The sequence below is a fragment of the Myxine glutinosa genome, chromosome 11 (genome assembly GCF_964187855.1).
Source record: "Myxine glutinosa chromosome 11, kmMyxGlut1.1, whole genome shotgun sequence".
Lineage (NCBI taxonomy): Eukaryota > Metazoa > Chordata > Myxini > Myxiniformes > Myxinidae > Myxine > Myxine glutinosa.
Window position 1 is genome coordinate 115,341,482 of NC_136271.1, and position 18,748 is coordinate 115,360,229.

Genomic DNA, 18,748 nt, shown 5'->3' on the forward strand with positions numbered 1-18,748 from the left:
AGAACGCTTGGATTCGGAAGAGGGTCAGAGAGCGGTAATCAGGATCGCAAAGCAGATAGGGAAAGAGAGGTGTGATGTGATGGGGGTGAGTTGCTTGAAGGATGAAGTGGGACAAATCGTTGTGGACCCAGATGGAATTAAAGGAAGATGGAAAAGATATATGCAAATGCTGTTGAATACAGAGAATGAATGGGATGGCAACATAGAGAGTAACCCAGTTTTAGGACCGGCAGAGAAGATAACTGAGAAGGAAGTTGAGGAAGCGATAAAGGCAATGAAGAGTAGAAAAGCGGGAGGGCCGACGGGAGTTGTGGGAGATATGTTGAAGGCAGCAGGAAGATGGGGTGTGAAGAAAATGACAGAGATCTGTAATCTGGTGGTGAAAGAAGGCTGCATTCCAGTGGATTGGGAACTGAGTACCCTCGTCCCTCTATACAAGGGGAAAGGTGACCCTCTGGAGTGTGGCTCGTACCGAGCGATAAAGTTATTGGAGCATGGAATGAAGGTATTGGAAAGGGTGTTGGGGAGCAGGATAAGGAAGAAGGTGAAGATCGACGAAATGCAGTTTGGATTTATGCCAGGAAGAGGAACGACAGACGCGCTCTTTATTGTGAAGCAGTTGCAGGAGAAGTACATGGAGAAGAGGAAGAGATTGTTTCTTGGGTTTGTTGATCTGGAGAAAGCATTCGATAGGGTTTCACGCGAAGTATTGACATGGGCATTGAGGAAGTTAGGAGTGGAGGAATGGTTGATCAGAGTAGTGATGGCAATGCACAAAAGAGCGCGCACAGCTGTAAGGACGAAGGACGGGAACAGTGGTGAGTTTGAGGTGAAGGTGGGAGTGCATCAGGGGTCGGTACTAAGTCCACTACTATTTGTAGCTGTGATGGAGGTGCTGGCTCAGAACGTAAAGGAGGGTTTACCGTGGGAGTTGTTGTATGCAGATGATCTGGTGTTGATTGCGGAAAGTATGGATGGACTGAAGGAAAAGATGAACAAGTGGAAGGAATGTATGGAGACAAAAGGTCTGAAGGTGAATATAGGAAAGACGAAGGTGATGGCAAGTGGTAAAGCATGTGGTGAGGTGGAAAGAACTGGGAAGTGGCCATGTGCTGTGTGCAGGAAGGGTGTCGGAGTGAACTCCATTCAATGTACAATGTGCACTGAGTGGGTTGATCAAAAATGTAGTGGTCTGAGAGGGTCATTAACCAGTGTGGCAGCTACATTCAAATGTAAGGTGTGCACAGAGGGAGCTGCAGATGGAGGAAATGTTGAGTTGGATCTTGGAGACGGCCTGAAGCTGGAAGGTGTGAAAACATTTTGCTACCTCGGAGACATGCTGAATGGAGAAGGTGGATCAGACTCGGCAACGGTTGCTCGAGTGAGATGTGCATGGAAGAAGTTTCGGGAACTGAGTGGTGTGCTGATGAGGAGGGGAGTGTCGTTGAAGCTGAAGGGAAAGGTGTATGCTGCATGTGTGAGAAGTGTTATGATTTATGGGAGCGAGACATGGGTAATGAATGTCGAGCAGCAACGAAGGCTGGAAAGGGTGGAAATGCGAATGGTTCGGTGGATGTGCGGAGTATCTTTGAGAGAATGAATGAATGAATGATGAATTGCGAAAGATGATGGGAATAGAGCCTGTGATTGATGCTGCGAAGAGGAACAGGTTGAGAAGGTTTGGTCATGTGTTGAGGAAGGATGAAAGTGACTGGTTGAGAAGAGTGATGGAAATGTATGTAGAAGGAAGTAGAGGACGGGGAAGACCGAGAAAGACTTGGCTAAAGATGGTGGAAGAAGAAATGCGGGCAAGGGGGTTAACAAAGAGAGATGCAGAAAATAGGGCAAAATGGAGAAGATTGTCATGGGGACCGCAAGGCTAACCCCCGCTCTAGCAGGGAAAATGGCCTTAAAAAGCATGTTGTTGTTGTGTTGTTGTCACATTGCCAACATGTAACTTTGTTAAAAAATTATCCGTGTGTGGGCGCTCCGATGTTGAAGGTTTTTATGTCAATTGCTGAAACAGTTGAAGAGCAAACCAATTTAAAAGCGAATAAAGGTGAAAAAGTGAGGGTGGAAGAAAAATAAATAAGTAGTGAGCCAAGATGCAGGCCCCATTTCCCATCCAATCATCATAGAACTTTATTTTTTTTAAATCTCCATGGATAGACACTCCTATGTTGAAAGTTTTAGGTCAATCACTCAAGCAAGTCAGGTCATGGATGGGAGCATGCACCTGACCAGCATGTTACCACGTCCACTTTCTGCTGGCAAAGCCTCCTTCTGGCAATCCCCCAGGCATATGCATAGTCTAACCCCATCTCCTTGAGATACCAATCAACTTGGTCCAACCACGAGGCACGTGTTCGGCCCGTTGGCGTCCTCCACTCATGAGGTTCCCTCACTGAGAGAATCTATCGAGCAGGATCAGCATCAGGAAAACGAGTCACCTGTCCATACTGCCACAGCTGACGCTCATGGACTATACAGGTACCAAATCTCATCTGAGTGTCTCTCAGCAAACGCTCGTTACACACAAAGACCAACCAGCGATAGCCAAGGATTCTCCGAAGAGACCTTGTAACTAAGGAGTTAAGTCTTTATCTCAGATCCTTGGTCAGAGACCAAGTCTCACAATCGTAGCAGCAGACTGGAAGCACCAAGGACTTAAAAACTCAAGACATTCATCCTGATCTGAAGTTTTGGTTGGAGTTACCTTAAGTGATGTGATTTAAAACTCTGCCAAGAGACTAGCTCAATTTTCACCCTATCCAAGATGGCGGCCAAATCCAATATGGCCCCCACGTGGCAAAGTCCTCATCATAACTCATGTACTAAAAGTAGTATCATCACAAACAAAACGTCTAAAATAGGGGCTTTCGTGGGCGTGGAGTTCAGTACGAATGCCATTTTGGTGATTATAGGTCAAGGTCATGTGTCAAGGTCAAGGTTGGTATTTTCCTTATCACAAGTCACAAATAAATTTCCAAGTCATGAAACAAATGTCATTATCGTATGCGCTTGCCTAGCACTCTATGCCTATGGATCATGGAAGGATTTAGACACAGGTATTTACAAATCATAGATAAATGGAAAAACTCAACCTGACATTGCGAGGTGTGTTCAACAAACCATCAACTCCGCTGATCCGATGCACGACGTTGTGTCCGTGATTCGATTGGTTAACCAGTGCGTGCGGACGTGAAAGTAACCACTACATCCTTGCACAACCATGACGCGCTGTTCTTTATCATGTGCAATGGGCAACTATTATTCAGTACTTGTCCAGGGCACAGTCTCACAAAATTTGCGCTCATTATGCATAATTGCAGCTTGTGGCTTTGGATATTACTTTTCCTGTGACCGCGGGGACCTTCCATGGGATCTTTGCTTCATGATTTTCGGTTAACATGTTTCCTTGGTATACATTTGGACGTGATTGAATAAAGTAATTGTTGAAAACAACTGATGAAAATAGCCATGACCTTGAAGTTGAATGACCTTGAAACCCCTTTAAATCCATTTTGAATGTTTATTACATATCAGAACGATACCAAGATCATCAAAATCGGCCAAAAATTAGCTGAGATATGGTCACTCCTGTGTTTCCCCTGGCCCTTCGTTACATTGGTATGGGATCGCATTTGGAATCACCATGACCCTCAAATACAAAATAAATCACCAAACCTTTTGAAAAATATTGTCGTGTGATCCCCCTCGGTGAATACCGGGACATCACGGATAGCAATCGAGCGTTACTTTGAGGCGACAATCAAATACAACTCTGTGTTTGCCTCAAAATCCTTAGTCCCAAACCCATCTCTCTCTGTTCCCACCTTTCCCAGTCGAACCCAACTGCTCCTGGACTCTGTGTCCTTCTCTCCTGACAAGGTGGAGGAGTTTTTGTCAAACCTCGACTCTGATTCTGCAACTGGACCAGACGGCATCAGCCCACGGGTCCTAAAATCCTGCTCTGCCGCTCTATCTCACCCTCTCTCTGTTCTTTTCACCCTATCTTTTGCTCAAGGTCATCTGCCAGCATCCTGGAAATCAGCAAACATTACCGCTTTACACAAAAAGGTGCAAAAACAGATCCTTGCAACTACAGACCAATCAGCCTGCTCCCAATTATCAGCAAAGTCATGGAATCCATCATTGCTTCGGATATGAAATCTTTCCTCTTCTCCAATGGCTTGATCTCTGATCATCAATTTGGTTTCAGACCAGGTCACTCTACTCTGGACATGCTGCTTCTGCTGTCTCAACAATGGATGGAGGTCCTCAATGCCAAACAGGAAATCAGAGCTGTCTCCCTTGACATATCACGTGCCTTCGATACGGTCTGGCACCCAGCTCTGCTCACCAAACTCTCCTCCTATGGTATACATGGAAATCTCCATGCATGGCTTGCGGACTTCCTCTCTGGTCGTTGTCAACGTGTGGCCCTGAATGGATTTCTCTCATCTCCCCTTCCTGTTCAGGCTGGAGTTCCCCAAGGCAGTGTGCTGGGCCCTGTGCTTTTTCTGGTCTTTATCAATGATCTCTCCGACTCTCTGGAAAATCCTCTCTATCTCTTTGCTGATGACTCCACTCTCTGCCGCTCCATTCCTCTTCCCTCAGATCGGCAGTCTGCAGCCTCCTCACTCTCTGAAGACCTGGACAAAATCACAGACTGGTCAAACAAGTGGAACATGTCTTTCAATCCTGACAAATCTCACACTCTTACTATGTCTCTCCGAAAAGATCGACTGGACAACCCTCCCATCTACTTTCTCAACAATCCTCTCCAAGAAGTTCTGTCGCTCAAGCTTTTGGGTCTCACTATCTGCCATGATCTTTCTTGGGAAAACCACATTTCCAAGCTGGCCTCCAAAGCCAGTCGCCGACTGGGCATCCTCCGTCGTGCGAAGTCCTTCCTCGGCACACCTGAGCTCCTCACCACATACAAGGCTTTCATCCGCAGCTCAATGGAATACTGTTCTCCCCTATGGGCTGCTGCTCCTGCCTCACACCTGGCTCGGCTTCACGCTGTTGAATCCAAAGCTTTCAGAATCATTGGAATCTCCCGCGATGAAGCTATCTCTGAGGGCCTTTCACTCACTCACCGCAGGCAGGTAGGTGGTCTTTCTGTCTTCTACCGACTCCTCTCCGGCCTTGCTCCCCCAGCTCTCTCTGTGCTCTGTCCCCCAAATATTCCTACAGGTCGCACAAGATCTGCCAGCCACCCTCTGATGATTAAACTGCCGAAATCTCGGCTCTCTGCTCACCTTCACTCTTTCATTCCTCTTTTCTCCTGCCTCTGGAACAAACTCCCACACTCACTTCAATCACACTCCTCCCTCCAGGTCTTTAAAACAGCTGTTCACCACCATCTCTTATCTTCCCCCATCCAAAACCTTGATCTTTTCTACCCCCACTAATTCACCCCAGATCCACCTTGTTTGAAATTCCAACTTCTTTCCTGGAAGTCCTGGCAGTGTCCATATGTTTTATACCTCTCCCCCCCCCCCCCCCTTCCCATGCCTCTCCCCAAAGCCCTCTCCCTCCCACATTTCTCTCAATGTCTCCATGTTTCTCGGTCCCTGCTCTCAAATGTTGTGTTTGTGTCCTTCCCCCTCTCTCCCCATCTTGTCTACCGCTCCCGATGTTATTTGTTTTATGTGTCTGTTTGTCTTTCTGTGTGATTAATGTTCGCTCTTTCACGAGCCTCGATCTTGTATACAAAAAAAAAAAAAAAATACGGACTCACTATACAAGCGCGGGCAGAAGAAAGAAGAAGAAGAAGCTGTCAGATTTTACCTGTCGGTCCCGCGCGGCAGCTCCGATCCAGTAGGAAATGAACTCGCACAAAAAACGGATTTAGAATATACAGGGATAATAATAAAAGGGTTTATTTACAACGGATGCCGGGACAAGAAAACGCGCCAGTTACTAAAACCCCCTAATGAGCGCTCCTACGCACAGACGTATCAAACACACAAGGGAATATATATGAAAAAATAAAGGCCGTGCGTGTGTGTGTGTAGGCTTAGCTCGATCGGATGATGTGTCAGGGATCGTCAGGCTCGAGCACGGAGTGCGGACGCGGCTCCAGTGTTGGCGGGATGAAGGCTGCCCGGTCGTTGGCACGAAACAGGCTTTAACGTGCCCTTGTTCACGCACTGCTAGGCCAACGTACGCTGCAGCGGCAAGCCTCGCTTGTACGCTCATAGCTCGCACGTGAACACAGGGGAGGAGAATCGTCAGCGCTCCACCGTCTCTCGACCGTCTGTTGTCACCCAACAAGCAATGGTCCAGGGACAAGAACGCAAGGGGCAACGTCAAGCGCAGGGAGAAGGTCCAGAACAAGAGAGATCCAGAACGAGAAGGGCAAAATGCTGGCCAGCGAGTCATTTTATTGGCTGTGGTGTTACGTCAGCTGTCCTCTCCACCAATCCCCGCAGGCCACCGCTACATTGTCCAGCTCTCCACCAATGCCCGCAGGCCACCCTTCGACGTCATTGGTGTGCCCTGCCAATCAGCCCTCTGCTTCCCTCCACCAATCCGAGGGAAGCTTCTTGCCCCTCCCTCTACCAATCGGTGGCTTCATCCTGCCTTGTCTCCCTATTGGTGGTGTCTCGTCAATTGCTGCCCCTCTGAGCATGGCTCCTGGCCTGCCTGCGCTATGCAAGTTGGTGATGTAGCTGGCTGCGGTTCCATCAGCTGTGCTCCGAACTGGCTTCCGGTGAGTTTTATTGTGGGGGGGCAATTTAATTAGTGTGAGTGCTAATGGGCCTGTCTAGTGTCTATTGGTGTAGTACCATGCAGGACAAAGGATAGATCACAGGTCTCACACACAGGGGAATTAGCATAATCCCTACTCGAGTTAGCACAAGGATCATCCTTGTATGATCACAAAGATACACTTACGCGAACAAACCGCTGAAACAAAATTACATGTGGGGTTCCTTATCACGATAATCGGAGCATGATACCTACACAGATCTACCTGATCTATACATCACTCTCCCCCAAAATTCATATTTAGAAGGTGTATTTTAACTTTCTGAGTACTTCATGACAAAATTATGAGCAAACAGGGAAGTCAGGGATTAACAGAACACGGTAATTGTTGAAAAATAAAAAATCTCATGAAAATGGCCATGACCTTGACCGTATCATGTGACCTTGACCATGGATGACCTAGAAACCTGTTTTAATCGATCAATAATCTTCATAACCCATTGTAATGATACCAAGAAATTCTAAATTGGGCAGAAAATAACCATATCACATGAGTTATCAGGAGTTATAATGCCATCTTGGATATGGGTGAGAACTGAGCTTGTCTCCAGGTGGAATTAGAAATGCTATGACCAACGGCAACTCCACCCAAAACCTCGAAACTTTCGATAAAAGTGCACAATCGAGCTATATTTGAGGATTAAGGGCACCTACTACTTTGCCTTCGATTATTATGGATTATAAGAGAAAGGAACCACCTTTAGATGGCTTGATTATAAGAGAAAGGTCATGAGAAAAACGATTTCCGGCCAAATTCCCAAGCATATAATCCTCTAGTAGTCTAGTACAAATGTAGCTTTAAATCCACCATGCTTGAATGAATGAATGAATGAATGAATGAATGAATGATCGTTTTTTTAAGGCCATTTTCCCCGCTAGAGCAGGGGTTAGCCTTGCGGGCCCCATGACTATCATGGTTCCCTGTTTGAGGCAATGTTTTTTTTTTTATGGCCGGATGCCCTTCCTGACGCCAACCCTTGATCACGCTCTTACGATGCGCAGGGATATGGTGTACCTATTCTTAATCGGGGTATACACCGTGATCATTCATCCCAGCAAGCTGGTACTCAATTTGCCGACCTCGGAAGGATGACAGGCTGAGTCAACCCCCCTGGCGTTAATTCAGCGATCGACCGGGATTCGAACCCAGGATCCTAGGATCCCAAGCCGGCACCCTAACCGCTAAGCCAACACCAGGCTTATAACATGCTATTCCCATGTGCAATTTAGTATTCATGTAGAAGACATTACACACAATTCACTCACTCCCAATCTCAGACAAACTACAGAGTTTGCCAAACTCTTGCTTTTGCATGAAGATTTTAACTGCCACTGCTAGCATGTGAACTTGTCAAACCACAGCTGCCAAGGTCTTTCGTGACGTCTCAGGCATCATGCAATCGGATAACTACTACATTTCGATTTATGGCAATAAATAGACTTCATAGTTGCAGTTGGTGATGGCGAACTTTCAAACGCTAACTTCTGCTCCATTCGGCTCCTCCGATCTTGTTCTCTGAGTTTTTTTGAACCGAACTGGTTGTTTTCAGAAAGCTATGTAAACAAGGATGTGGCACTGATTGGCCAGACCAACAGTAACCTCTTTCACTCAAGGGCTGGTTAAATATTTAATTCTGCTTCCAAAAACGACAAAGCATTACCACAACAAAGACCTAGTAGTCTTAATCGATGATGCATCGGTTAATTCGGTTACAATCGGATGCATCGGTTACAATAAGCCATGTCTCTCTGATGCATCGGTTAATTCCATCATAACCCACGGCCGTATTTTTATTCTTATTATTCTTATTATTATTATTAATATCAGCACAAAGAAACAAAGCAAATGCAGGATGAGTACAAACACAAGCTTGTAGTGAATGTTACCTGCAAAGTAGACATGACAGGTCGGTTCAAATGTATCACGTCATTTGCATTTATGGCATCCAGGCACTTCTCGTACTTTATCTTGTAAAACTTCAAAACAAAAACAGAAGCAATAAAAAACATCATCATTAATAAAGTATGAGTATGGGTAGGTACACCAACAAGCAAAACCCATTATTCTAGCTTCTCTGCCAGGTCTTCATCACAAATGTTAGCATTAACCAGCTCATCATGGATCACTCCTCTGACAAAGGAAAGCCCCTCACTCACTACACTGCCCCTTACTCCCAAAAATATATACATATAAATATTATATATATTGAAAATTGTTTCTTTTATTCTACTTTGAAGTTCTTTATGATGATATTGTATCATTGATGGGGCCAAAATAAAGGGGTAGGCATTCCCAACACTTGCTTGAAAATTCACAAATGCTCATGATCTTACCACAAGTTGCAAAATCTAACTTCTAGGATCAATGTTTTTCTAAATTTTACTCTAATCCCCATTTACAAGAAGAAAGAGCAATCAGAGATTGCAGACCCTCGCCAGAATGTGTTTTCAGTGGTTTTGAAGGCTTTTGTAGGAAAACAAATATGGCGGCCAAACCACGTGACCGATGACGTCATCTTTTTATTTTCTTCTAAACTAATTTATCCCTAGATCATGCTCAAGAAATTTCATCTTGATCGGATGAAGTTTTGTACTTGTCGAATTATGATGTCATAATGGAGGCACCTATGACATCATCATTAACATGTTATTCCACATGGAGAATTCTTTACAATGAGCCATGTCTCAATTTTTTCTATGCAGCGCTTTCGGAGATATAGAGGTGCAATTTTTTTCGTTTTTTTCCAAGATGGCGCTCATACCACGTGACCTTTGACGTCATAATTATCATTTTAAAAAATTATACAGGTGGAGTTGCACCTATGGTAAAAATTTCCTGTCAATCGGACCAACGGTTTCAGAGAAAATCATATTTATTCTGTGCGGACAGACAAACAAACAAACGGACTCAAATGCAACACCTTCTCCTCTGGCGAGGCTAATTCGAGTCGTCTCAACAAACAACATAAAGTCCAATATAATAAGCAATTTGTTCCCTAATCGAATCATAGATATATCGGCATTAAACAATGCACATAACACAATTCACCGACTAAAAGTTACTTGTAAAGAATTTGTGATGTACAATAATTACCAATATTTTGGTTTGTTAATCTTAAAACATATTTCGATGTGTAGGTGTATCACACAATAGACCTGCAACTGAACAGGCCTTTTTCAATTTACAGGTACATAGCTCTTTTGTTCCTTTACTTGTTAAGTATAATCAAACTATAATTGTGTGAAATACATATTTATGTACATTTAGAGAATGAAGGATTATATGGACAGTGAGGAATGGAGTTCTCAACATAAACAGCAACAACAATACTAGGACAGTGAGAGGCCTGTCAAAAGGGAAGAGAGCATTGCCAGGGAGGAAAACAGATGAATCAGACACATCCATATTGTGTCATGCAAGAGGAATGTTTCTGTTAAATATACATACATCCCTCGTTATACAGCGACTCGATATATGGAATTGCCCTTCAACGCAACGTATAAATTAGGGAACCAATTAATTATCCAACTCCTTAAAGTTGTGTCTGACTTCGGTGCCATTCATGATCAGATTTCTCCAAACATTCCTATCCTACACTACTTATCGAAGCTCTGACAGAGATAGATTGGTTGCAGCCTTTACCCCATCCATCCACCATGGATGACTTCTCCAGACTTTCATTTTCTACACGCATGATGTGTCCAAAGTATGACAGTTTCTGTTAATGATTAGCGCTCCCAATGCACATGGTGGTCCAATTTCTTCAAGAACTGATTGTAACATCTTTGTCTTTCTAGATCTTCGTCAATCCTGACATTACTGTTCTCCCCAATGTTAACTGTCTATTAATTTTTCCTCCACATTCCCCACTCACTTCAATCTCAGAACCGAGGAAGATGAAACTTTCCACTATTTTCCACATAATTGTCTCCCAATCTGAACACATCGACCAATGACAAGATTTTACTTATTTTTAGGTTTAAAAAATACCAGCCTTTTCACTGTCTACAGCAGTTTAATCAAGTCATCATTATTATCTGTCAACAAAGTGGTATCATCAGCATACCTGAGATTGTTGGTTAATCTTCCTGCAATCATGATTCCAGCCTCGATGCCATCCATTTCTCACTTAATGAAGTCTTCTATTCTGTGTTGAATGGTCTTTAGTAATACCTTGCTAGAATGTGAAATCAAGGCAATTGTTTGGTTATACGTTCTCATGGATCCCCTTTTCTTTGGCATCATGTAGACTGACCGCTTCCACCTTTTAGGGCATTTAGACCATACAATCCTGCTCCAGATTTGTGTACAGATAACAGTTAAAATTTGGATTGCCTCCAACCCAACTACCTTAAAGAGTTAAATTGGAATTTAATCAGCACCTGGTGCTCTTCCATTTTCCAGCTCCTCACATTCCATCACTATTGGTTCTTCCTCATTCTCCTTCTTCGAAGGTTGCCATCATATCGGTATCTCGTTTGTGTAGAGTTTTGATGTAGTTCTTCCATCCCCTTTGTTTCTTCGATCAGATATTTTTCTATTCAACTCTTAAGGACCCCAATCATAGATTTAAACTTTCCTGTTATCCATTTGATCTTTTTACCCCACGCACGTGAAGCGAAAAGCTTAAGCAATCGGTTGATGTCCGCCTATACGTCTTATCAGTTTATGATCGTGGAACAGCTTATTTAAATTGAATGTTATATTTTGAACACGAATTGGAACAGGAATATGAAGGCAAGTCTTTTCGTTTCACCGTACCTTGGTTCTGAATTTGTCGCAACTTGCACATGCACAGGGAGGAGTGGTGAGATAATTGTTGTACTCTGTCTGCCTGCCTGGTAGTCAAAAAAAAATTGAAAACCATTCCAAACAGGAAACATCGTTTTTAAGGATGTTATAAATGACACAAATAACTGGCACGAATAACTCATGCAATGTGTTAGATAGGGTGGTGTAATAGGCACTGGGAAAATGGCGGTAAAACCCAGAATATATTTATTTCTGCACCTTTAAACCTCTTTAAACATTTATTTAAATTGAATTTATACTTGAAGACAGTAGAACACAAATCGTCATCATACTTCCAAGAACCATGTAATATATAGATGTATAGCATGAGAGGGTGTGGCATGTGTATTCTGGTGAAGAAGAGGCTGCCAATATGGCTATGTACCAATCAATAAAACCTCTATCTCCTAAATTGTGACTCAATGTAGTCTTATTACAGTGTATAAAGGTAGTTGGTGTACAAGACTGCTACAGAATCTCAGAATGGTATCTGGACATTGCTATACAGCATCATTGCCCAGAGTTGGTTGGCTTCCGTGTTGCCTGCGAGTCCTACTCTGTTGGATGTTTTCTTCTGGTGTTCCTTTCCAATTGTATTTTAAATTTCAGTGAGGTGGTTTGATTTGTTTCTCAGGGGAGTTATTCCAGTCTCTTATGGTATTAGGTATCTAACTATTAAGGTATGCCTTAATGTGACACTGGAGAGGCACAAAGCGGTTGTTTTTTTATTTTTTTTGTAAACTGAATCGAGGCTCGTGAAAGAGCTAACATTTACTTCACAAACAAATCAACCAGACAAACAAAATATATAAAAAGAGGGAGCGGAAAACAAGATGGGGAGAGAAGGGGAAGCACACAAACACAACATTTGAGAGCAGGGAGATGTGTGGAAGGGAGAGGGCTTGGGGGGAGGAGGCGTGGGAAGGGGGGTGGGTGGAGGGAGAAGTATAAAACACAAGGACACCAAGGACTTCCAGGACAGAAGTTGGTATTTCAAAAAAGTGGCATTGGGGTGAAATTAGCGGGGGTAGAAAAGATCAAGGTTTTGGATGGGGGAAGATAAGAGATGGTGGTGAACAGCTGTTTTAAAGACCTGGAGGGTGGAGTGGGATTGAAGAGAGTGAGGGAGTTTGTTCCAGAGGCGGGAGAAAAGAGGAATGAAGGAGTGAAGGTGAGCAGAGAGTCTTGATTTCGGCAGTTTGACCATAAGAGGGTTGCAGGCAGATCTTGTGCGACCTGTAGGAATATTTGCGGGACAGAGCCCAGAGTGAGCTGGGGGGGCAAGGCCAGAGAGGAGTCGGTAGAAGATGGAAAGACCACCAACCTGCCTGCGGTGAGTGAGTGAGAGGCCCTTGGAGTTAGCTTCATCGCGGGAGATTCCAATGATTCTGAATGCTTTGGTTTCAACAGCGTGAAGACGAGCTAGGTGTGAGGCAGGAGCACCAGCCCAGAGGGGAGAGCAGTATTCCATTGAGCTGCGGATGAAAGCCTTGTATGTGGTGAGCTCAGGTGTGCCAAGGAAGGACTTCGCACGACGGAGGATGCCCAGTCGGCGACTGGCTTTGGAGGCCAGATTTGAAATGTGGTTTTCCCAGGAAAGATCATGGCAGATAGTGAGACCCAAAAGCTTGAGTGACAGAACTTCTTGGAGAGGATTATTCAGAAAGTGGATGGGAGGGTTGTCCAGTCGGTCTTTTCGGAGAGACATCGTAAGAGTGTGAGATTTGTCAGGATTGAAAGACATGTTCCACTTGTTTGCCCAGTCTGTGATTTTGTCCAGGTCTGCAGAGAGTGAGGAGGCAGCAGACTGCCGATCTGAGGGATGAAGAATGGAGCGACAGAGAGTAGAGTCATCAGCAAAGAGATACAGAGGATTTTCAAGAGAGTCAGAGAGATCATTGATGAAGACCAGAAAAAGCACAGGGCCCAGAACACTGCCTTGTGGAACTCCAGCCTGAACAGGAAGAGGAGATGAGAGAAACCCATTCAGGGCCACACGTTGACTACGACTAGAGAGGAAGTCCGCCAGCCATGCGTGGAGATTTCCATGGATACCAAAAGAGGAGAGTTTGGTGAGCAGAGCGGGGTGCCAGACCGTATCGAAGGCACGTGATATGTCAAGGGAGACTGCTCTAATTTCCTGTTTGGCATTGAGGACCTCCATCCATTGTTGAGAAAGCAGAAGCAGCATGTCCAGAGTAGAGTGTCCAGGTCTGAAACCAAATTGATGATCAGAGATCAAGCCATTGGAGAAGAGGAAAGATTTCATATCTGAAGCAATGATGGATTCCATGACTTTGCTGATAATTGGGAGAAGGCTGATTGGTCTGTAGTTGCTGGGATCTGTTTTTGCACCTTTTTTGTGCAAAGCGGTGATGTTGGCAGATTTCCAAGCAGATGGAAGATGACCTTGAGCAAAAGAGAGGGTGAATAGAACAGAGAGAGGGAGTGAAATAGCGGAAGAACAGGATTTTAGGACCCGTGGGCTGATGCCGTCAGGTCCAGTTGCAGAATCCGAGTCGAGGGTTGACAGAAACTTTTCCACCTTGTCAGGAGGAAAGGACACAGAGTCCAGGAGCAGCTGGGTACGACTGGGTACGGTGGGTACAGAGAGGGATGGGTTTGGAACACAAGATTTAGAGGCAAACACAGAGTTGAGGCATTCAGCTTTTTCACGTGCGGAGTCAGCCGTGTGGCCATTTGAGGTGAGGGAGGGGATGGAGGGGGAACAAACACCAGAAACAGTGTTTCCTCTGCTCGAGCGGATTGCTTGGTTGACGTGTAAAAAAAAAAAGCAAACTGATGCTGCCTACTCAAGTTTGGGATGTACCGATTACACAGCTATCTTAACTTTTTTTGTCACATTTGGTTAGGTTTCTCCGTATGAACCCCAGGATTTTGTTTGCACAATTCCAACATGGTTCACATGATGATGATCTTAATAACTCAAGAAAATTAACTTTATTTTATATTCTTAATACAGAAAATTAATACTTTATTTTATGTTCTTTATAACTTTTATTCATTAAAATAAATAGCACAAAAACAATGCACAAAAAGTTAATTAAGGGTACAGTTTGGACAAATTTTAGTTGAAGCCTGAACCCTATTTTCCCCATTGGGATTGCGGATTTGTGGTTCACGGTGATATTCAAGAACGTAACCCCCCCTTCCCCCCATGAACTGCAATGCCCTCCTGTTCGACCCAGGGATTGTCCTAAGGTCCGATGTGGGGATTCTCCTCAGGGTATTTTCATCTACCGCCTCAGCCTTTAAAGACCCCGAAGACCCCCAAGGACCATTTTGTGCATGCTTGACAGATCAGACCCCTTAAGACCCTGAAGACCCCAAAGACCTTTTAGATCCCAAAGACCCTGAAGACAATTTAAGACCTCAAAGACCCTTAAAACCACAAAAGCCCTTAAGACCTTGAAGACCCGTATGACCCCCAAAGACCTCAAAGATCCTTGCTGGATCTGTACTCTGTCTTTTGTCCTCAAAGACAAAGATCTGTCCTCAAAGACCCCTTTTACCATCAAGACCCTTTTGATCCCTCCACCCTTTAGACCCTTTGGACCTTTTTATACCCTTTAAACCCCTAGAACCTTTAGACCTTCCCACCTTTAAGTCACTTTTGACCATTCAGACCCCTTACACTCTTCAGACATATTAGACAGCTTGGACCTCCCCCCCCCACAAACCGTCACAGAAATATCGATTGCCTATGACGTTAATATCTTGGTAAGGGTTCGGTTCATCATCTTTGTACAGTAGTACAATTCGTAATTGAACAATAAAGCAAAGTGACCACAATCATTCCAAACACTGTCCTTATTTTGTTGTTATTTTGTACGGATCTCCACGACCATGAGGAGAGAGAGAGAGAGAGAGACCACGCCCCTCTTGAGAATGAGCAGCGACTTTGATCACAGACACCGCCCACTTGATATTATTGTCAGCCAATCAGGCGTAAACTCCCTGCCTTGTTAGCAGCTTCGGAAGAGATCAATCCGCCCCTACGATGAATCCGGATGAAGATTTAATGAAGATGAAGATGATGATGATGATGAAGATGAAGATGATGAAGATGAAGATGAATCTCACAACATTCATTGGCGGTGTATCTTTTGTGAAATAGAATAAAACTTTAATTATTAAAGTGACATGCCAAGATAAGGTGTTTGAACTTTATTTTAATCTTCATCGTGAATCTATCTATAATTCCACTAATCTCTGTGTGTGTGTATGTTTGTATGTTTGTATGTTTGTTTGTGACCGCTGTTTCTCGACAACCACGGGTCCGATATACTTTAAACTTGCCAGGTATATTGCTGGGGACCCGAGGATGTGCCTTTTCAAGGTTTCATATTAATCGGACAAGTAGTTACCGAGCTATGTCCAAAAAACGATTCAACCAATCAGAGAGCAGCGAGTTATCACGTGTGCCGAACGTGGCGAACAGACTCTGCCTCGGACGGCACATTTGAGAGCGTATTCATTTATTTCACGTTGGCAAACTATGTTGGCGTTAAACTATGTTTTAAAACTAATTAAAACTACTATCTATAATTCCACGGGTCCGATAAAAAACACCGTACTCGCAAGCCGTTCGCTTTGGACCAAACCATTTCATGTAAATAGAGGGGGGGGATTGTCACCGTACTCGCAAGCCGTTCGCTTTGGACCAAACCATTTCATGTAAATAGAGGGGGGGGGATATAATTTTAGATATAGATATAGTACGGGCATGCCCTAGTAGATAATAATGAACTTAAAATGTAACATGAACTGATAAACAAAACAAGAAGACGTCATGCGGAGCACGATACTTGCAAAATACAGCCCCTCCCCCTCCTCCCCAAGAAAAAAAAATTCCATTGATACAGCAAATTGTCCATTTCATCAAGATTAAAATTGACAATCTTGATCAAAGCTTGGGTCAATAGGCAGAAAAGTGACGATTTTTCAAATGAAAAATGATGATTTTGGAAGGTTGACCTTTAGTTGACCTTTGACCTTTTTACATCAAAAAAAGTTGGTTTCCCTATTTAGTGACAATGTGCAAATGCTGTTCAATTTTCAAGTCAATCGGATGAAAATTGACGGTTTTTCACATAATAAGTGATTTTGGGTGTTTGTCCTTGAGATAACCTTTGACCTTTTGACCTAAAAAATAGTATCTTTCCCAATTTAGTGACTCGATATGCAAATGCTGTTCAATTTTCAAGCCAATCGGTTGAGAATTGACGGCGTTTTAGATGAAAATTGATTTTTAAAATTTGACCTTGAGTTGACCTTTGACCTTTTGACCTCAAAAATAGTATGTTTCCCAATTTAGTGACTTGATATACAAATGCTATTCAATTTTCAAGTCAATCGGATTTAAAATGGTAAGGGAAAGGTAAGGTAACTCGATTTTAGAAATTTGACCTCCAGATGACCTTTGAGCTTTGACCTCAAAATCAATAGGCTTCTCAATTGGGACGACTTATACAACGTGGTGAACTTTCGTGACGATCGGTTTAGAATTGTGACCTGTAGGCCGGTGACAGACAGAACCACAAACGAAACCGACCAATATACTTGAAAAATCTTCGATTTTGCAAGTAACAAGAATAACTTTTACTGAAAAAACCCGATATGCATCACCGTTGAGAAACCTGCCTCACACATCCACGTCATCGTGAATGGGGGGGGGGGGGGGAATAGGAGCTGATTGGGAGGGGGAGGGGGAGTGAGGGAGGAGGTATTTGGAGGGGAATGAGTTTGTGCAGTCATGAAGGAAGTGATAGTTGTGAACCTACAATTGCTGCAGTCTGTGGGGTTTTTTTGTTTTTTTTGTATACAAGATCGAGGCCCGTGAAAGAGCGAACATTAATCACACAGAAAGACAAACCGACACATGAAACATATAACATCGGAGCGGTAGACAAGATGGGGAGAGAGGTTTAATAGATCACCAGTTCTGCCAAATGGAGACAGACATCACAGCGAGGGTGGTGGGAAGGCATGAATAAAAGTAGCGATGTATGAACGTCATGAGACGCAGGGTTTTCGAGGGAACCATGAGAAAAACAGAACTGCAGGGAATAACCAGCATGGGTGAGAGGCTTTAGAAATTTTTTGAAATGTAATTTAAAATGAGGTAGTGACGTGATTAAAAAAAGGTAATAAAGTAGAAAGTAAAGAGGTTTGTTGAATTAACTTACTTAAAAAATTAAGTAAGAACAGACAAGACTTGGACACTCGGTGGAGAGCATACCTCTGCAAGGCTGAACAGTTTACGTTTTGTATCCCACTGATAGGACAGATCTGTATTCTTCAACCAAAATCGAATCGGCTTGTTATTTTCACTTACCCTACTCATCCACCTAGTTTTGTCATGTTGTCCACACATTTTTGAAATATCATGCTATATATCGTTTTGGCCCAATCACCCAAAGGTGAAGAATCACTTAAATAATTAAAAATTATCGTATCCGGATCTTGATCTTCACCAAAATCTAATAATTTCGTATTTGTCACAAAGCCAACCTCTCCACGGAATTTTGGCCGAATCCGTCTACAACTTTTTGAGATATCCTGTTCACAGAGAAATAGACAGGAGTGAAAACATAACCTCTGTCAACCTTCGGTGGAGGAGGTAAATAAGGGGAAAAATAAGACAAAGAACTATAAAGGGAACAAACAAGAAGCGGTAGATAAATAGATCTGGGGTGTAAACTTAGCTTTGGATGAGACTCTCATGGAGCTGAAAAAGCCTTCTGCACTTGCCAATAAAATAGTCCAATTATTTTTTAACAAATGTTATTTCTGTATTGTCGTTAATTTTTGCTGTTATTGACAAGATTTTCTTTTCACTAATAATTAATATGTCCAGTCCAAAGTAATCTAGTCTGAGTAGTTTAAATGGTTTGTGCCTTTCCTGATACTCTTTTATCAATATGGTGTTCATTAAATTCTAATCTTTGCATTTGATTGGAATAAATAGCTGCTATGCTCTCCTTAGGTTACATCATCACTATCATTGCACATATGTACATGGTTGTGAGATTGTACATGATGTCACCAGGCAAACCCTGCACACCTTCAAGAGCAAATGCAAGGTTGCGGCATCATTCACTGTAAGGCGCTCAAGTTTGTTTCGAACAACATCAGCTCCTGCAAGAAGAA

General features: G+C 43.4%; 2 protein-coding genes across 8 annotated transcripts in view; one reads left to right on the forward strand and one right to left on the reverse strand.

The window, feature by feature from the left end:
* Nucleotides 1-18,748, forward strand: part of ICE1 (interactor of little elongation complex ELL subunit 1) — a 524,149-nt gene that overhangs the window by 121,281 nt on the left and 384,120 nt on the right. The gene's annotated exons all lie outside the window — the stretch shown is intronic.
* Nucleotides 1-18,748, reverse strand: part of SNAPC4 (small nuclear RNA activating complex polypeptide 4) — a 179,504-nt gene that overhangs the window by 16,785 nt on the left and 143,971 nt on the right. For all 6 annotated transcript variants that reach the window (XR_010986396.2, XM_068131218.2, XM_068131220.2 and 3 more), the window contains 2 exons: nucleotides 18,663-18,736; nucleotides 8,671-8,760 (listed from right to left, as the gene is read on the reverse strand). Coding sequence is in view for 5 of the 6 variants with exons in the window: in XM_068131218.2 (XP_067987319.2) it covers nucleotides 8,671-8,760; nucleotides 18,663-18,736 (164 nt within the window). In the remaining variant the exon portion in view is untranslated. The remainder of the gene's footprint in view (nucleotides 1-8,670; nucleotides 8,761-18,662; nucleotides 18,737-18,748) is intronic.